General features: G+C 43.5%; 1 protein-coding gene across 2 annotated transcripts in view; it reads right to left on the bottom strand.

Moving 5' to 3' along the window:
* Window positions 1-16,727, bottom strand: part of FHIP1B (FHF complex subunit HOOK interacting protein 1B) — a 29,085-nt gene extending 12,358 nt beyond the window's left edge. The window contains exons 1-4 of one of the 2 annotated variants that reach the window (XM_023743028.1): window positions 16,623-16,727; window positions 1,328-1,627; window positions 560-1,198; window positions 31-189 (exon numbers count right to left, since the gene is read on the bottom strand). In XM_023743028.1, coding sequence (XP_023598796.1) covers window positions 31-189; window positions 560-1,198; window positions 1,328-1,465 — 936 coding nt within the window. In that variant the 5' untranslated portion in view covers window positions 1,466-1,627; window positions 16,623-16,727. Of the gene's footprint in view, window positions 1-30; window positions 190-559; window positions 1,199-1,327; window positions 2,933-16,622 lie in introns of those variants that run through there. The other variant, XM_004389069.2, reaches the window with a different exon arrangement.
* Between the last annotated feature and the right edge of the window lie 3,245 nt (window positions 16,728-19,972).

Below are 19,972 nucleotides of genomic sequence, written 5' to 3'. Positions count from 1 at the left end.
GGCCAGACCTGCAGGGAATCCCAGTCCTACCTGAATGACTGCATTGCAGAACTCTAGGGAGCTCATGAAGAGTGCAAGAGCTGGCACTCCCAGCCAGTCCTCTCGTCGCAGGCAATGCCAATCATCCCCTGGAACCTCAATCTTTCGGGGCAGTGAGGAGTACAGAGCACTCAGTCCTGTGGCCAGCACCTAGGGGCCATCCCCAAGGACAGGTTACCAAAGGCTCGAACAATATATAAAGGGGGAACAGCGGGGAGCTCTTAATCCAGAGTTTGGATAGGAGTAGGGAGAAGAGCTATTACCAGAACAGGTATTCACCTACCAAGGGGGTGAGGACATCACCTGGGAACACTGGCCCACAAAAAGCCTTAGTACCTGCTCCATCCACCTAAGCCTATGTTTCATCCCCACCTCAACTCCCTCAAACCCAGGGGGCTACTACTTCCTGGAGGAGCGGGCCCTAGTATATAGCCCCTCTACATCTCCTGGGTAGGAAGGCACTGTCCAGTGTCTATACACGATACCCTACCCACCCACTCCCATCCCAGGGGATGCTGACCGGGCAGAAGTAAGAGTGGTCTGCGATGTAGCGGCCCACAGTGGGGCTCCCAGCTGACAGTGCCATGAGCAGAAGTAGGGCATCACGGGCCTGCTGACCCACAGTGCCCTCTCGATGGACAAAGGGGACAAGGCGAGAAAAGAGAAGAAGGCGAGGGGCAGCTCCAGGCTCAGGAGGTGGCTGCAGGAAGAACTCAAGCAATGAAGGCTCCCGTGCCACACACACACATAGCTGGCTGAGAAGTAGCACCAGGCCTTCATCCAGTGCTGGGCTACTGGGCACGGGGCGGCCGCAGGCATCCAGCAGGATAAGCAGAGCTTCTCGAACTGGACCGTGCCGCAACAGTGGCTGGCGAGCTTCGCTCACTAGCATCTCAAATAGTTTTAGTTGCTCAGCCCGCCGTTCCTCAACCCCATCTCCAAACTCATCCCATTGCAGCTGCCATGCCAATACACGGCTCAGCAAATCCTCACGCAGGGCAAACTCCAGCAAGGGCCCAGGGGTTGTGGGGGCCGAAGGGACTGCACGATCCTCTGCCAACAGTGTCAACATCTGATAAGTGTGGTTGCACACAGCGCTGAGATCATCTGCACCCCCAGGAGCCGCCTGAGGGCCTCGCCGCTCCAGAATTCGCACCACCTGAGGAAACAAGGCAGAAGATGGAAGAAATCTAAGATAATAAGGTGACTGAATGAGATCGTGAGAGAACACAGGTAAGGAGGATGCAGGCAGCCAGTGAACCAGGCCCTCTGGCATATAGTCTCCTACCTGGGACCAATGATTCTTGAAGACCATGAGGCAGGTCTCAGGGTCAGCCATGACAGGGGTCTGCAGACTGGCCCCTTGAGGTACACGGTGCCCAGGGCCCCGGGAGGCCAGTCTGCTCAGCCAATTCATCCTCTCCATGAGGCAGGCTGGGCAGAGCCAGCAGCCAGAGGGCCACACTCTGGGGATGTGCCAGCTGGAGGCTTTCTCCACTTGTGTCTCCAATCCACTTCATCTGGTCTGTAAGAGCCAGTAGCTGGCCATGGAGACACTAGACGTCACTTCCCAGTCCAGAATACAAATCTAATTCAAAGAAAAAGAATGGAAAGGATAAACAGAAGTTAGCCTTTCTCCACTCCCCAGCAGGAAGAGACTCAGAACCACTACTACACTGAAAATGTACGTGCGCGTGTGCATGCGCGCACACAGACACACACACACACACACACACACACAGCCCACCTGTATAGCTAGTCAGCACCTCAGACTTAACATGTCTAAAACAGAACTCATGATTTCTACCACCAAACCTCCCCAGCTATCTCCATCTCAATGATACTAACAATCACCTACCTGCTCAGGCCAAAAACCTGGGCAATCATTCTCATTTCTTTTCCTCACCCCCAATACCCAGGTCATCAGCAAACCCTATCATCTCCACCCTCAAAACATATCTCACTATTGCATTTGCTCCCAATCTGGTCTTCATGTTTCTATTTTTGTCCCCGAAAGTCTATTCTCTACATAGCAACCAGTGACATTTTTAAAACCAAAATTGCATCTCTTCTGCTGAATACCCTTCAATGATTTCCTATTACACTAGCAATAATCCATGTTTCTTACCTTGGCCTATAGGACCCTACACAATCTAATCTTTGACTACATTCTCCTACCATCTTCCTCATCATTCATACTTGAGTCATACAACTCTTCTTGAATACTGTTCCCTCTGCCCAGAATACTCTTCTCCTGATCTTCACATGGCTCATATCATTCAGTTCTTTTCAAATGTCATCTCCCCAGACAGCCTTTACTTAACAATTCTAAGTAGACCATCTTTAGTCACCTTTACTCTCCAGCCTCCTAATTCTACTTTCTTAGCAGTTTTTGCTATCTAAAATTATTTACTTATTTGTCTCTCTTTCCCACTAGAATGTAAGTAAGCTCTTTGAAGTCAGGATTTGTCTGTCTTATTAACTGCTGTATCTCCAGTGTCTGCAGCAGTGCCTAGGGGCGCAATAAATATTTGCTGGATGTATGAATACTTAAGTGAATGAATGAATGACACGTACAAATGAATAAACAAACAACCAGGAAAGCAAGTCTTGACCTGACTCTAGCCCTCTGGGACTGCTGAGGAAGAAATTCTTTTCTGCCTACCACTGTTCCCTCCCTAGGAATCCATCCAATAGCCTCCGGGAGATAGGCAAATAGGCCCTTAATACCCTTTCAAGGTCCAATTATTTTCAGCTTTGAATTTTTTTTTTTTTTTTTGATACCATGGGTTTTCATTAATAGAAGCATGGTGACTCATGGAGTGTGTTTAAATTTACAGTTGGTAATACGGATTTAATATAGCTGGTAATATGGATTTCCTCCACGCGTCTGTCAGTCTGTCGTACTGTGGGGGCTTGTATGTTGCTGTGATGCTGGAAGCTATGCCACTGGTATTCAAGTATCAGCAGGGTCACCCATGGCAGACAGGTTTCAACTGAGCTTCCAGACTAAGACAGACTAGGAGGAAGGACCTGGCAGTCTACTTCTGAAAAAAATTAGCCAGTGAAAACCTTATGAATAGCAGTGGAACACTGTCTGATATAGTGCTGGAACATGAGCCCCTCAGGTTGGAAGGCACTCAAAATACAACTGGGAAAGAGCTGCCTCCTCAAAGTAGTGTCAACCTTAATGACGTGGATGGAGTCAAGCTTTTAGGACCTTCATCTGCTAATGTGGCACGACTCAAAATGAGAAGAAACAGCTGCAAACATCCATTAATAATCAGAATGTGGACTGTACAAAATATGAATCTAGGAAAATTGGAAGTCATCAAAAATGAAATGGAATGCATAAACATCAATACCCTAGGGATTAGTGAGCTGAAATCGGCTCGTATTGCTCATTTTGAATCAGAGAAGCAACTGGTCTACAATGCCAGGAATGACAAATTGAAGAGGAATGACATTGCATTTATTGTCAAAAAGAACATTTCAAGATCTATCCTGAAGTACAACGCTGTCAGTGATAGGATAATATCCATACACCTATAAGGAAGACCAGTTAATACCACTATTATTCACATTTACACACCAACCACTAAGGCCAAAGATGAAAAAATTGAAGATTTTTACCAACTTCTTCAGTCTGAAATTGATCAAACATGCAATCAAGATGCACTGATAATAACTGGCAATTGGAATACAAAAGTTGGAAACAAAGAAGAAGGATTAGTAGTTGGAAAATATGGCCTTGGTGATAGAAAAGAAGCCAGAGACTGCATGATAGAATTTTGCAAGACCAACGACTTCTTCATTGCAAATACCTTTTTTCACCAACACAAATGGCGAATATACACGTGGACCTCATCCGATAGAATACACAGGAATCCAACTGACTACATGTGTGCAAAGGGATGACGGGAAAGCTCAATATTATCAGTCAAAACAAGGTGAGACGCTGACTGCAGAACAGATCATAAATTGCTCATATACAACTTCATGCTGAAGTAGAAGAAAATTAGAACAAGTCCACAATTGGAACCAAAGCACAATCCTGAGTATATCCCACTTGAATTTAGAGACCATCTCAAGAATAGATTTGATGCAATGAACACTAATGACCAAAGACCAGACTAGCTGTGGTAAGACATCAAGAACATCATACATGAAGAAAGCAAAAGGTCATTAAAAGATAGGAAAGAAAGAAAAGACCAAAATGGATGTCAGAAGAGACACTGAAATTTGCTCTTCAGCATAGAGTAGCTAAAGCAAAAGGAAGAAATGATGAAGTAAAAGAACTGAACAGAAGATTCAAAGGGCGGCTCAAGAAGACAAAGTACTATGATTAAATGTGCAAAGACCTGGAGATAGAAAACCAAAAGGGAAGAACAAGCTCTGCATTCCTCAAGCTGAAAGAACTGAAGAAAAAATTCAAGCCTCAAGTTGCAATACTGAAGGATTCTATGGGGAAAATATTAAGGAACACAGGAAGCATCAAACAAAGATGGAAGGAATACACAGAGACATGGTACCAAAAAGAATTGGTTGACGTTCAACCATTTCAGGAGGTAGAATATGATCAAGAACCGATGGTACTGAAGGAAAAGGTCTAAGCTGCACAGAAGGCATTGGTGAAAAACAAGTCTCCAGGAATTGACAGAATACCAACTGAGATGTTTCAACAAACAGATGCAATGCTGTAATTGCTCACGTGTCTATGCCAAGAAATTTGGAAGAGCTACCTGGCCAACTGACTGGAAAAGATCCAACTGGATTATATGAAGAAGAATGGGGCACCAGGACTGGAGGAAGAGTCATTAACAACTTGTGATATGCAGATGACACAACCTTGCCTGCTGAAAGTGAAGAAGACTTGAAGCACTAACTGATGATCAAAAACCACAGCCTTCAGTATGGATTACACCTCAACATAAAGAAAACAAAAATCCTCACGACTGGACCAATAAGCAACATCACGATAAGTGGAGAAAAGACTGAAGTTCTTAAGGATTTCATTTTACTTGGATCCACAATCAACATCCATGGAAGCAGCAGTCAAGAAATAAAACAGGGCATCACACTGGGCAAAACTTCTGCAAAAGCTCTTTTAAATCTTAAAAAGCAAAGATGTCACCTTGAAGACTAAGGTGCACCTGACCCAAGCCATAGTGTTTTCAATCACCTCATATACATGTGAAAGCTGGACAATGAATAAGGAAGACCGAAGAATCGATGCCTTTGAATTACGGTGTTGGTGAAGAATACTGAATATACCATGGACTGCCAGAAGAACAAACAAATGTGTCTTGGAAGAAGTACACCCAGAATGCTCATTAGAATAGAGGATGGCGATACTTCATCTCACATACTTTGGACATGTCATCAGAAAGGAACAGTTCCTGGAGCAGGATATCATACTTGGTAGAGACTCGGCGAAAAAGAGGAAGACCCTCAACGAGACAGACTGACACAGTGGCTGCAACAATGGGCTCAAGCATAACAATGATTGTGAAGATGGCGCAAGACCAGGCAGTGTTTTGTTCTGTTGTACCCAGGGTCACTATGAGTTGGAACCAACTTGATGTCACCCAATAGCAACAACGATATGGATTTTGAGAAACATTATCTGGTACTACATGGTTACCACAGAACTTTTAAGGTTTTCAAATCCATAGTTAGCAGTCACCCATCTGTGCCACTGAACCTAGGTTGCTGATGTTTTTTGTGGTGCCTTCCATTACATGGGAAAGGTTACATGGGGCACCTCTGGGTTTCCAAATATGACATAAAAAAAAACAAAACAAAACCCACTACGTCCCATCCATACTTGATTTAGATGATTCAGAAGATGAGATTTTGGACTTGGAGCTGATTTTTAAATTTTAAGACTTTCGGATAATGTCCTGGGGTGCATGTGTTTTGCATGTGGCAAGGACACGAATTTTGGGGAGCCAAAGAATGGAATACTATAGATTTAATTCTGTCAGATGTCCCTGACAGGAAACCATAAATATATTTACAAAGCTTATCCAGGAGTACAAAAGCCAAAAGAGACAAAATTTTTACTCAGTTATACTTCCTGGTTGCACTACCTTACTTGCAAGCCTCATACCCCAGCTATTTTGCTTTAACTAACATTTTTTTTGCCTTTCGCTGTTATGCAAGTCCCCACTGGAGGGAAGCAAATACTTTCAGTGGTAAAAATATACTACCAAAGAACCTGAGAGCCAGAAAAAGTGGGTGGTACACTGATTATGCCACAGACCATGAAAGGGTTTTAACCTGAATACTCTTGAAAGGTAGAAATCCAAAGTCACCCAGAAGAGCAGAACTATTTTTATTTTAGCAAGAAAGATATGGACACACTCCCATATACATACACATCTCCCACTTCTGTCAGACAAACAAGACTCACTCCCAAGACATGATATGACATGATATGACACCCTCACAAAAGAATACTTAAGATGGCTGGTAGGAAAGGGGAAAAGTGCCTAAATAGCTATTCGCCCTGGCTATGGCCCATATGGAGCTGTGGTGGTACAGTATTTAAGAGTTTGGCTGCTAACTAAAAGGTCAGCAGTTCAAATCCACTAGCTGCTCCTTGGAAACCCTATGGGGCTGTCCTACTCTGTCCTATAGGGTCGCTATGAGTCAGGATCAACTTGACAGCAATGGGTTTTTTTTTTATGGCCCTAAGTTCCTTCTCCATTACACCCACCACTCCTCATCAGTATTGCCTCTTTCTCACATAAAAACTTCACAGGAAAGGTGTGGTTCAGTTGTCCTTCCTCTTTATACTCAACTAGGGCTGAAGGAACCCAGAGACTTGGCACCAGCCCCACATTTTGTCCTTGGGTTCTACTGGCTACCATTTTCTTTCACCCAGATATTCTCTCTCTCTTACCATTGCCAGTTCACAACTAAAGCAATTATGCTTAAGGAAACCTCCAGTAGGACAGGAGATAGTCTTATAAGATGAAGGGCCAGTCCCAAAGAGCAAGCAGGACTCATTCATTGATAAACTCATTGTACATCTATACTAATGTACACTAGGCACTGTGTAAAGTAAGCATTGACAATATGGAAATGAATAAAAACAGTTGGGGGGGCATAAACACAAACTCCAATAAGTATTATAAATAGAGACATGCACAAAAGTGTCATGGGGGCGCAAAGGAAAGCAACTAATTCTGCCTGGGGACTACAAGAGGGTTCCACAAAGGAAGGATATCTGACACAATTAAATCCATAGCATTTGCACCCTTTGGCCCCCCAACATTCATGTCCCTGACATATGCAAAACACATTCACCCAAGAACATCATCCAAAAGTCTTAAAAATCAACTCCAAGTCCAAAATCTCATCTTCAGAATCACCTAAATCAAATATGGATGAGACGTTAGGCATATTCTATCCTGGGGCAAAATTCCTCTTCATCTGTGAACCTGTGAAATCTAGATTACAAATTATCTGTTTCCAAAGTACACAGTGAAACAGGCACAAGATAGACATATCCATTACAAATGAGAGGAATCGGAGGAAAAGATGGGATAACAGGCACCAAGCAAGTCCAAAATCCAGCAGAACAATTTACATTACCTCTCAAAGCTTGAAAATAATCTTGTGTTTTCTGAGACCATCTGGGCAATGGCCCCACCCATCAGACTCTGGGTGTTGTCCATGACCTCTGGATTCTGGATGGAAGCTTCTCAGCTGTGGGCTTCAGCTCCCCCTTCCAGATCCACTGGTATGGCAACTCTGCTCCCTCTGCTTTGGACAATCCCATTCTTCTAGTCCATCTGAGTGGTGACCCCACTCCCTTGGCCCCTGCAGGCACTGTTCTTTTGCTCCTTGGGCATGGAAGCCCTACCTACTCAGCTTTGGGCGGTGGCCTCATCCTCCTGGCACACTAAGTTGGTGAAGATCTGACTGTTTGAAACCTAGGAGGCTGTGGCCCCACCCTTTGAGATCCAGGAGACTGCGGCCCCACCCTTGGAAACCAAGAAGGCCCTGCTTCCTGTGCTCCTTCCAACAGCTCTGCTGATCTCCAAGCTGCTCCAGGGATGGTCCTTTTCTTTTCTTGGAGGACAACAGATATAGCTCCTTTGGCCTGTTTCCTGCCTATAGAATTCCAAGAGGCAGACAACGTTCTCTCCTTTCATTCCTTCTCTGTCCCCTTCGGTCTAAGCTGATGGGTTTTCTGCTGTGGTAGCTGGTTAGATCATCAGTCACAGGCTTAATTTCTTTAACAAAAGATTGTGTAGCCACGTCCTCGGTGAACATTCTAGGACACGTGTACTTAGTTTGTACAACAGATTTCTAAATCTTTAAGTTCTGTTTTCATTTTGCACAGTTCATTTTTAAGTCCATCTCTGTCCTCTTACATTTTACTATAAGCGTCAAGGGGAAAGCACACAGCCCCTTTAAGATCTTGCTTAGAAATCTCATCAGCCAGATATCTGAGTTCATCACTTACAAGTTCTACCTTCCTACCTTCCACCAAACACTTGAACATAATTCAGACGAGTTATTTGCCCCTGCACAAAAAGCACTGTCCTTCTTCCACTCTCCAAACACATGTTCATCATTTTCTTTTAAAGCCTCACCAGAAGCACATTTAATGTACACATTTCTAGCAACATTCTGTTGCTGACGCCATATGTATTCTCTAAGACGACAGAGACTTTCTCTACAGCTGTCCTCACTTCCTTCAGAGCCCTCATCAGAATCGCCTTTGACGTCCATAATTCTACCAACAGTCTCTTCAAGGCAATCTAGGCTTTTACTATTAGGCACCTTAAAACTCTTCCAGCCTCTACCCATTACCCAATTCCAAAACCACTTCCACATTTTAGGTATCTGTTAGAGCAGCATTCCCACTTCTGAGTACTAAATTCTGTCTTAGTTATCTAGTACTGCTGTAACAGAAATACAAGTGGGTGGCTTTAACAAACAAATTTATTTTCTCACAGTTTAGAAGGCTAGAAGTCTGAATTCATGGTGCCAGCTCTAGAGGAAGGCTTTCTTTCTCTGTTGGCTTTGGAGGAAGGTCCTTGTCTCTTTGAGCTTCTGCTCCTGGGCGATCTTCATGTAGCTTGGCATCTCTCTTCCCTCATCTCTGCTCTGCTTGCTTGTTTAATCTCTTTTATATCCCAAAAGAGACTGACTCAAGACACACCCTACCCTAATCCTGTCTCATTAACATAAAAAAGATAACTCATTCCCAAATGGGATTATAACCAGGAATAGAGGTTAGCATTTATAACACATTATTTTGGGGGGACACAATTCAATCCATAACACTGACTTACATCTTTAATAATGACATGCTGACCACGTATCTCACCATTAATCTGCTCTGATGTATAAATATAGTCCCTCTATTAAGAGAGCAGAGGGAAAGTTCCCCTTCATATTAAAAACAGCATGTACAAAAACATGGCACTGTGAAAGAACATGACAAATTTGAAGAACAGTTCCAAGTTCTGTGTGGCTTAATCATAGACTATTTAGAGAAGAGAGGCACGATAATGAGTTGAAAGGCAAATAGGGGTGAAGGTTATAAACATCATTGAATATCATGGTAAGGAGTTTGAGTTTTATCTCTTCATACCTGGGAGACTAGGGAGGTTTTTAAGAAAGGAAATGACAAGATCAGATTTGTCTTTAAAAATATGTCAGCAATTTAAGGTGCAACAGAGAAGAAAAGATAGCAGTGGACAATTTTTAAACAGTTGTTGTAATAGTCCATATGAGAAAACAAGGATGGCATGAACTAAAGTGGGAGGAGCAGGATTAGAAAAGATAAATCTGAGATTCAACTCTACGTTAGTACATCTCATCTGATATTGAATTTATGTATACTTGTAATGTCTCTGCCAATGAATAGCAAGCTCCTTGACAAAAGGGTCACATCATTCGTTCTTCTTTGAAATCCTAGTTCCAACGTAGTGCCGAATATTCAAAAATGCTTGTGGAACTGAATGCTGAATTAATAATAATAATAGCTAATATATGTTGAGCAGTTACTATGTAGCAGGCTCTGTTCTAAGCACTACATGTAGCAGCTCAATTAAACCTCATAAAAACCCTATATATACTATTATCACTTTCTTACTCACAAGTAAATCAAAGCCCAGAGAAGTTAAATAAATTGTCCAAAGTTACCCAGCTAGAAAGTGGCAGGGCTGGGATGCAAATGCAGACAATCTGCCTCCAGAGTCCATGTTCTGAGCCATAAGGCAGAAGCGACAAGACCCGGCAACTGAATATGGAGGATGAGGAAAGACCTTAATATAAAATATAGGAAATTCAGTAGAAGATAATGCCATTAACAGAGACTAAAGGCATTATCTTAACAAAACAATGGGAACTTTGTTTTAGGAAAGAGGATGAGTACAGTTTTGAACATATTAAGTTTTAAGACATATCCATGATATCCACAAACGAAATAGCATGCTTGAGCTCAAGAGTGAAATCAAGACTAGAGATATATTTTTGGGAGTTACCAGTGTACTGGTGGTAGATGAAGCTATGGAAGTCAGTGGAATCATCCAAGGAGATCAGCAGATCATGAAGGGAGCTAAGAGTGGAATCCTAGGGAAAATCAGATTTACAGAAGCAAAGGAGGAGAGTCTTTAAAGAAGACTGTCAAGGTAGCCAAAACTGAAAGGAGAAATCCAAGAAATAATGATGATCTAGAAATCAAGAAAAGGAAGTTTCAAGAAACTGGAGGTTGTCCATAGTGTATAGCACTACAGAGAGATCAAGTAGAATGAAGACTGAAAATGGTCCACTGGTTTCAGCAATCAAGTCTTTGATAAACTTAGCAAAGCAGTTGGTTAAAGAATGAACAGGAATGAGATATAACATGTAAGATGTACTTTCAGGAAATTTAGTAATGTGGGGAAGGATGAAAATAGAACAACAGCTTAAAAGAAGCTGTGGTAGGGGAGGGGAGTCAAGGGATACAATTTTTATTGTTTTGTTTTAGGATGGGGTCTCAAGGGTATTTATGGACTGAGTAAAAGAAGTGTGAAGAAAGTGGCAGGCTTAGAGATACATAAAATGGGATGGATGGCATATAAATTGGATACAGGATTGTTGTTGTTAGGTGCCATCAAGTCAATTCTGACTCATAGCCACCCTACAGGACAGAGTGGAACTGCCCCATAGGGTTTCCAAGGAGCGGCTGGTGGATTTAAATTGCCGACCTTTTGGTTAGAAGCTGAGCTCTTAACCCCTACATCAGCAGGGCTCCAGTTAGGTCATTAATCTGAATAAAGACGGTACACCACAATATCTGAGAAAGGAGAAAAACAGTAATAGATTAAGGATGGATGCCACTTCAGGTAGATCTGAAAGTGGAGACAAAGGGAAGCTGACATCCATCCCTCTACCCCACCTCCCCTCCCTCACTCAGCCAAGAGAGTGGGGACAGGGGAGAAGAAAAGGGGTAAAGCAGTGGTAGAGCCACAGAATGGATCCTCACAGTCTTTGTCACATGGTTTTCTATAAACCATCACACACAGTCACACGTAGACTAGGAACTATCAGCAGCAGGGATACACTAGAATAGGTACTTGCCCTTCTATCCAAGTCTTAAGACCCCAAGTAGGCATGGACTGGGGAAGGCAAAGCCAACAACAGTTAAGAAAAGTGGTAAGAACTCTCCCTTGTTAATAGCCCCTCTCACTGTTATTAGCTCTGGTATACTAACTATGCCATCTCTTATAACTTTGTAAATATGGACGCTTTATTAAACTATCCTCAAACAGAGCTTGTGCCATCTGCTACCTGTAAGGACCGTGATGATACAAGAGTATTACTGTTTACAGAACAATTGCTAATCATATCTCATTTGAGGAATTAAAAAAAAAAAAAAAAATAGAGGCCCTAAGCTCAAGCAAGAGTAACACAAAGTAGTAGGTAAAGCATAAGCTCTGGAGTCCCGCAAACAAAGGTATGAATCTCAGTATTCCATTTTCCAGCTGTGTGACCTTAAGTAAATTCACATATCTGAGCCTCAGTTTCTTTATCTACAAATACCTGATGAAACAAGTATTGTTACTGTTTTAGGAATTGAATAAAATAATCGATGCAGCACTCCAGACATACAGCAGGTTCTCTGTAAATGACATTTTCCTTTCCCTCTTCCCTCTCCTGATCCTGTTTGACCAAGAAGCCCACATCTCCAACTGAAAAGAGAGATCTAATCTGCTCTGAGGTGTCCATACTCACCACCTGACACACAGACCTCAGTGAGCTAAAAAAAAGGGCAAGGTATCCAATCTTAGCAAAGTAAGGCCTTAACATGTCCCAAACTAAACTATCTCCAGCTTCTGGAACTCAATTCGAAAAATCAGCAAATTGCTCCTACATCTCAATATATGTGGGGTGCCTACTATTGCTCCCCTATTTGACAAACAAAGAGAAGAGCTCACAGACCCAAGAAGGACTAGCCTCTAGAAACTTTCCTCACCCCTATGCCTTCCAAAGACCTCAAAGGGAAGAGCCACACTGGAATCAGCTCAGATCCCAAGAGCCAACACTTGACCTGGGCCCTGCTCACACTACAAAAACAAAAAGGAAGGTCGTAGCTTACTGTTCCTGTCACCTGTTTAGACTCCCTCACCCCCTATAAACCCTGCAAAATTCAGACTAAGACAAAGAAGAGACTGGAATCACCACATTCCTACCGTGCCCTTCCCTCCCATATCAAAAGTCCAAAAAAAACAGACTTAATCTTCCCAGACTTACCCTCAGGCTAGCCATAGGAAGAAAATGGGGGAAAAGGAGTTGATTTCTCAGACCCACAAAAGACACAAGGTCAGACACTGACAATACAGCCCAAAATACAGCCTCACAGGCACAGTCAGCAAGGGTGTCAACCAGCCTCAGAACAACAGGCGCAGGGGCAGGAAGTGGTTCAGCCTCACTTAGGAACCTTTGCCCTGGGAGAGGCAGAGAGGGAGGGAGCTGGGGGCAGGGATATACCTGCAATCACCTGCAAAACACCTACAGGAGAGAGGGAAAGACCAAAATGACCTCTCAAGAACAGGTCAGTAGAGCCCTACAGCTTCTCTCTCCCTACAAGGGCTCTTCCTAGGCAAAATGACAGCTTACTAACATAAGAGGCATGGATGAGCTGTTATCCTTAATAATGAAGGTAGAAAGTCCTGACTAAAACCTCACAGAAATAAGAAACGAGGAAGGGAAAAAAAAAAAATCCGACCTCACAGAAGCCCACCCATCTAGAGCTCAACTCAGATACACTCACCCTGCTCTTCCATCCCTCAGACATGCATATATAAGACAAATGGGCTATCAGTGTATGGTCCCAACACCTTCCCTCCTCACCCCCTAATACCACTTCTGCTTCTTGTAAGGGTCTCCTCACCTGGCTCCAGTAGAGCCTTTATAACTCACAAAGTGAACCTCTATCACACAGTAACTCCTTTATAACAGAGAATGGCCCAGTCACACATGGTTATTTCTACTCCTGTTGTGTGAGGGTGACAAAGAAGATATCAAAGAGGAGGTGAAACTGAACTGGTTTCTAAAAGATAAGGAAAGTTCACCAGGCAGAGAAGAAAAGGCATTCCTAGTAGAGGAAGCAGCTATGGCAAAGATCTCAAGGCTCAAAAAAGTAACAAGTTTGTTAGGGAACTATGAACAATTTATTGAAGTTAGAATACAGTTAGGGAGTGGTAGGAGATGAGACTTGAGAGGTGAGTCGAGGTCAAGGGACGCCATATTAAGAAATTTGGATGTTATCCTACAAGACACAAAGAGCCAAAAGTTTTTAAGCAGACATACTCCATGTTTAGATTTGTCTAGGGATGGACTAGAAAAGCCCAAACTTGAAGGAAAGAGACTGCTGGGGGCGGGGTGGGTGGGTACAAATAAGAGATGATGAGGAGCTAAACTAAAGTTTTAACAGTGAAAACTGTAGCAGTGGAAAAGAAGAGAGATAATCAAGAAAGATGTATTAAGATTTTTGGTGATTAACTGAATGCAGGTGAAGGAGCGGAAGGAATGGAAAACACACTGAAGTCTTTGTCTAGATTGAGATAGGGCACATGGGTGTAGAAGCAAGCTTTCAGGGCAAAGACAGTGAATTTTGTTTTAGACATGTAAATTTGTAGATATCTGTAGAGTTACTGATATCTCAACATACATACACACACACATATATATATGGAACACAGGGAGAGACTGAGACCAAACACAGAGAAGCTTTCACCTCATTATGATGTATTTTTATATTTCACATTGTTTCTCTAAATTGAAATTATCTTTTCGTGTGTCTACCTCTCCCAACTAGACTGAGAATTCCTTGAGACCTCAGAGAATCATGTCTTATTTCTCATTATCCCATAGAAGGTGTGTGTCAGACTGTATCTATACTCAAGAAGTATTTGTAGAATTAATATACAGATGAATATGAATGAATGAATTTGTTCTCCCATCACTTAGCAGAGTACCTGGCACAGCAGATGTTGAATAAATGGTGACACACATTGTTCCCCATAGCACCTCAAACATGTTCCTGTCTCTGCCTCATCCTCATCTATTATCATTCTCCCAGCCCTATCACTTTGGAGTCCCTGGGTGGAACAGTTAAGCGCTTGACTACTAACAGAAAGGGTAGCATTCAAATCCACCCAGAAGTGCCTCACAAGACAGGCCTGGCAATCTGCTTCTGAAATGTCACAGCTGGGAAAACCCTATGGAGCAGTGCTACTCTGCACACATGCAGTTACCGTTCAGTCAAAATCGACTCAAGGGCAACTAACAACTATAACTGACCTACCACCCAGCTATATGCCATAGGTCAAAATCCATTATACTTAATGCACTATTTCAACAAAGATTCCAGTATAATAAACAAAAAGCTGAACAAACCCAGTGCTTTCTCAAATACTGGAATTCAGACAGTCCCTAAGAACTCTCTGATATGTGACTTGACTCATCCTATCACCACCACTATGTGATCCATATTACATATTATATATATGTTTCTATGTCATTAACACAATATTAAACACAACCCTCATCCCTATGTCACTCTCAAAGCCCCTGTAACCTCTTTGGAGATAGAACAATTGTAAATCATACAAAAAAATACTCTGTCAGTATACTGTCCCTTATACTATCACAACTGTTCCTATAGATCACATGTCTTTTGCTCCACATCACCTTCATTCTCTGCTACAACCTTTCTTTCCCCAAGTCGTTCTCACTCTCAAATTTTGAGTCTAGCTTTGCCACTTATCACTATGTGACCTCTGGTTCTGAATTTGATTCCTCCTCTATGAAATAAGAATTCTTGTCTTGGAAGAAGTACAGCCAGAATGCTCCTTAGAAGCAAGACGACAAGACTTTGTCTCACGTACTTTGTACATGTTATCAGGAGGGACCGGTCCCTGCAGAAAGACATCATGCTTGGTAAAGTAGACGGTCAGTGTAAAAGGGAAAGACCCTCAATAAGATGGATTCACACAGTGGCTGCAACAATGGGCTCAAACATAGCAATGATTGTAAGGATGGCACGGGACTGGGTAGCATTTCATTCTGTTGTACATAGGGTCACTATGAATTAGAACCGACCTGACAGCACCTAACAACAACAACTGTCACCATTATTTTATCATCCCGTTTGGGAGCCTAAATATAGTGTTATATGTGACCTCTGTGAAAGTAGGATTAATAATTGAAAGTGGTCAGTCCAATATAGATAACAATCATCAAAGCCCCACAGCTCAGCATAGGTGAGGAGCAGCAGTGGGGTAAGGCTGCCTAGAAGCAGGTGGAAAGAAGACAAACACAGTCATAGCCAAAAAAAAGAGAAAACTTTCGTAAGAAGGAACACCTTCAAGTTTGCAGTCCAAAAGAGGAACTTAGGCATTAGGGTTCAATGGTTCCTCTGTTGAAACAGCTCCCAAAGTGATTTTCATTACCATTGCCTGTGACACCTCCACTTTTTGCCCTCCAGAATATGTAGGCCCCATGGGAACAGGGAACTCAAGAGCACAACATTTCCACCCAAGCTGTCCTACTTAGTCTAAAACTACTGCTCTCACTGGGCAGGACAGTCCATCAAAAGAGGCCTCAGAATCAATCTCTCACCCTCGTCTAAGCCTCACAATCTTCATTCCCTCCTCCCACCCCTGCCCCCAACTCCTTCACCAATGCACACCATCCCCCATGCTCCCGCCTTCGCCCTTTACTCTCCTCCTCCGCGCAGAGGCCTTACCCCTTCACTGTGGTACCAGGGTTGTCCCTCGCTCCTGCCCTCAGGAGTCCCAGCCACTTGCTAAACCATGTACACAAGTCCTTTCAACTTGGCCACTCAGAAAACACCCCAATCCCTTCACACAACCCAGTCCCTTACCTGCCCACTCACCTCTAGGCTCTCACCTTGCTCCCCTACCCTAGGCACTCACACCTGGCCCCTCACCACCTGCCAGACCCACACCCGATCCCCTTACAACCAAGACAGTCACCAGCCGGGTGCTGTCATTCTCCGGCCCCTCACGTCCTCACGTGCCTCTCCGAGCCTCCTGGCCCACGCTTACCATTCACTCGCAGAATCTCCGACCCTGGCCAGGCCCGGTCGCCGCGGCCGTGCTAGGTAAGCTCAGGCCGCCGCCATCGTTCCTCAGGCGTCCCAGCCGCGCCCCGCCCCGCGCCACACGCAGCCCGCGCCCCCGCGCATCCACGTAACCGCCCAGTGGCGCACCACTGGGCAATGGCGTGCCCGCTCATTGGCTGGACCTAGCCACAGCCAAAGCGTCGACGCTTGTTTCCTGGCAACGGCCGAGCGCAGGGGCGGGGTCGCCGAAGAATTTCCGAGTGAGAAGTACCACCTCTCTCTAGGTACCGCCCCCTCTTACTGCAAACCCCGCCCCTCAGAAGGACTCTGGCCTGTCATAGGCAAAGACCTCTGGGAAGGCGGAGGCCCGCGGGGCGGAGGCGGAGCCTGGGAAGGAAAGGTCGCAGAAGAGGGCAGAAGGCGGGACTTTGAGAGGCAGGAAAGGACCGAGAGGGCGTGGCTAGAGAGGGAAGGGCGGGGCCACGGGTAGAGTGAGAGAGTGGGCGTGGAAAGGGGCAAGGAAAGGAAGGTCAGAGGGGCGGAGTCAGTAGATGGAAAAGCAGAGCGCTGGAACCGGCTGTGGGAGAGCCGTCTAGCTCATTTGTGCCACACACCTGCGTGCACGGCTTGGCTTTTACTTTAGTACCCAGGCGATGACCGCCCCACCCTAGCCCCCTCGACACCTCCCGCGTTGTGCTGTTCCGTGACCCCTTGCGCCCTGTCTCATTCAGTCAGTCAGTGAACACCGAATAAGCACCTCCATGTCAGGCCGGGATTCCAAATCAATTAGAACCCGTCTCTACCTCCAGGACCTCAACTCTTTAATTATACGCTGCAACACTGTATGTAGTACATAAGATGTACCCAAAAAACAGATGGTGGTAAGTGAGGTTTGTCAACTAGAATACTCCTAAATCGGGGACTACCTGTACTATAATAGGAGGCCCATCGAGGAGCAACACTTAGCATGATTTGCTTGTATAGAGGATGAGGGGAAGGAAGGGGGAAAGGGGTCTAGGGAAGGCTTCCAGGAGAAGAGGATGTCTGAGCACAGTCTTGGAAGACAAACAAGGGTAAGATAAACTAAGATACAGAAATGGAAGTTTCAAATAAGGTCTGTGGTGTACTGTACCAATGTTTATTCCTGGGTTTTGATTATTGTAACTATTATCGTTTTGATTATTATAACTAGTACTCAGTTTATAAGCTGATAACATTAGGGGAGCATGGGTACTGGAAGTTTCTGTACTATCTTTGAAACTTTTCTGTAAACCAAAAATTAGTTTTAAAAAAAGATATTTTCAAAATAAAGACATAAGCAACGAAACAAAATAGATAAACTGGAGTCCATCAAAATTAAAAATTGTAAATCAAAAGACTTTATCAACAAAGTGAAGACACAACCTAGAGATTGGGAGAAAATTTTTAGGAACCATACATCAGATAAGAGCATAATATCCAATATATATTTTTTAAACTCCCACAACTTAACAACAAAAAGACAAACAATCCAATCAAAAAATGGGCAAAGGACCTGAAGAGACATTTCATAAAATGGCCAACAAGCACATGAAAAAATGCTCAATGTCATTAGTCATTGGGGAAATGCAAATCAAAACCACAATGAGATATCACTTTACCCCTACTAAGATAGGAACAACAACCTCAACAAAGATGGCTACAACCCAAACAACAGATATTGGCAAAGATGTGGAGAAACTGGAAACTTCTCCGTTGCTGGGGGGATTGTAAAATGGTACAGCAGCTGTGGAAGACAGTTTGGCACTTGCTCAAAAAGTTAAACATAGAATTACCACAACCAGTTGCTGTGGAGTCAATTCCAACTCATGGCAACCTCATGTGTGTCAGAGTATAACTGTGATTCATAGGGTTTTCAATAGCTGATTTTTCTGAAGTAGATCCCCAGGCCTTTCTTCCGAAGCATCTCTGGGCCAAGCACTTAGCTGTTTGTGCCACCCAGGGATTCCATAATTACCATATGAGTCACAATTCCACTCCTAGGTACGTACCCAAAAGAATTAAAAGCAGGAACACAAACGGATACTTGTACACCAATGTTCATTGTAACAATATTCACAATAGTCAAAAGGTGGAAACAACCCAAGTGTCCATCAACAGATGAATGGATCAACAAAATATGGCATATATATACAATGGAATATTACTCAGCCATAAAGAGAAATGAAATCCTGATACATGCTACAACATGGACGAAACTTAAAAACATTGCGCTGAGTCATAGAAGGACAAATATTATATGACCCCATTTGTATGAAACATCTAGAATAGGAAAATGCGTACAGACCAAAGTTTATTAGTAGTTACCAAGGGCAAGAGGGAGGAGGAAGAGGGACACTGAGTTTCTGTTAGAGGTGATGGAAAAATTTGGAAACGGATAATGAGATAGTTGTACAACATGATGGGTGTAATTGTTGTTGGGTGTCCTTGAGTCAATTCCAACTCATAGCGACTCCATGTAACATCATAGAACTGCCCTGTAGGGTTTTCTTGACTGTAATTTTTACAGAAGTAGATCACCAAGTCTTTCACCTGCATAGCTGCCCGGTGGGTTTGAACCTCCAACCTTTAGCAGCTGAGTACTTAACTGTTTTACTACCAGGGCTCCTGATGAAGGTAATTAATGTCACTGAATTGTACATGTAAAAAGTGTTGGAATGGTAAATCTTTGTTATATATATATATGCTGTTGTCGTTGTTAGGTGCAGTCAAGTCGGTGCTGACTCATAGCTACCCTTATGTACAACAGAATGAAATACTGCCGGGTCCTGTGCCATCCTCACAATCATTGCTATGTTTGAGACCATTGTTGCAACCGCTGTGTCAGTCCATTTCGTTGAGGGTCTGCCTCTTTTCACTGACCCTCTACTGTTACATATAAAAAACACAAAAACAAACCCAATGCCTTCAAGACGATTCAGACTCATAGCAAACCTATAGGACAGAGTAGAACTTCCCCATAGGATTTCCAAGGAGTGGCTGGTGGATTTGAACTGCCAACCTTTCGGTTAGCAGCCGAATGCTTAACCACTGCACCACCAGGGTTCCATATTTTTATATATATATAATTTTTAAAACTGTGATATACATGCTTTTTTTAAAATTTTTTTTAAAAAAGGAAAAGAAATGGAAGTTTCAGCCCAAAGGATCAGCATATACCAGGGCAAGGAAAAATGGACAGCATGCAGGGGGTAGTGGGATGCTCTAAGAACTGTAGTCAGCACAGTGTGTCTGGAGCCTAGAGAACACACAGAGGAAACCTTGCAAGATGAGGCTGAACACGGGCAGAGGTCA

This window comes from Trichechus manatus, unplaced genomic scaffold, assembly GCF_000243295.1.
Source record: "Trichechus manatus latirostris isolate Lorelei unplaced genomic scaffold, TriManLat1.0 scaffold00232, whole genome shotgun sequence".
NCBI classification, from domain to species: domain Eukaryota; kingdom Metazoa; phylum Chordata; class Mammalia; order Sirenia; family Trichechidae; genus Trichechus; species Trichechus manatus.
This window is presented reverse-complemented; position numbering and strand designations above follow the sequence as displayed.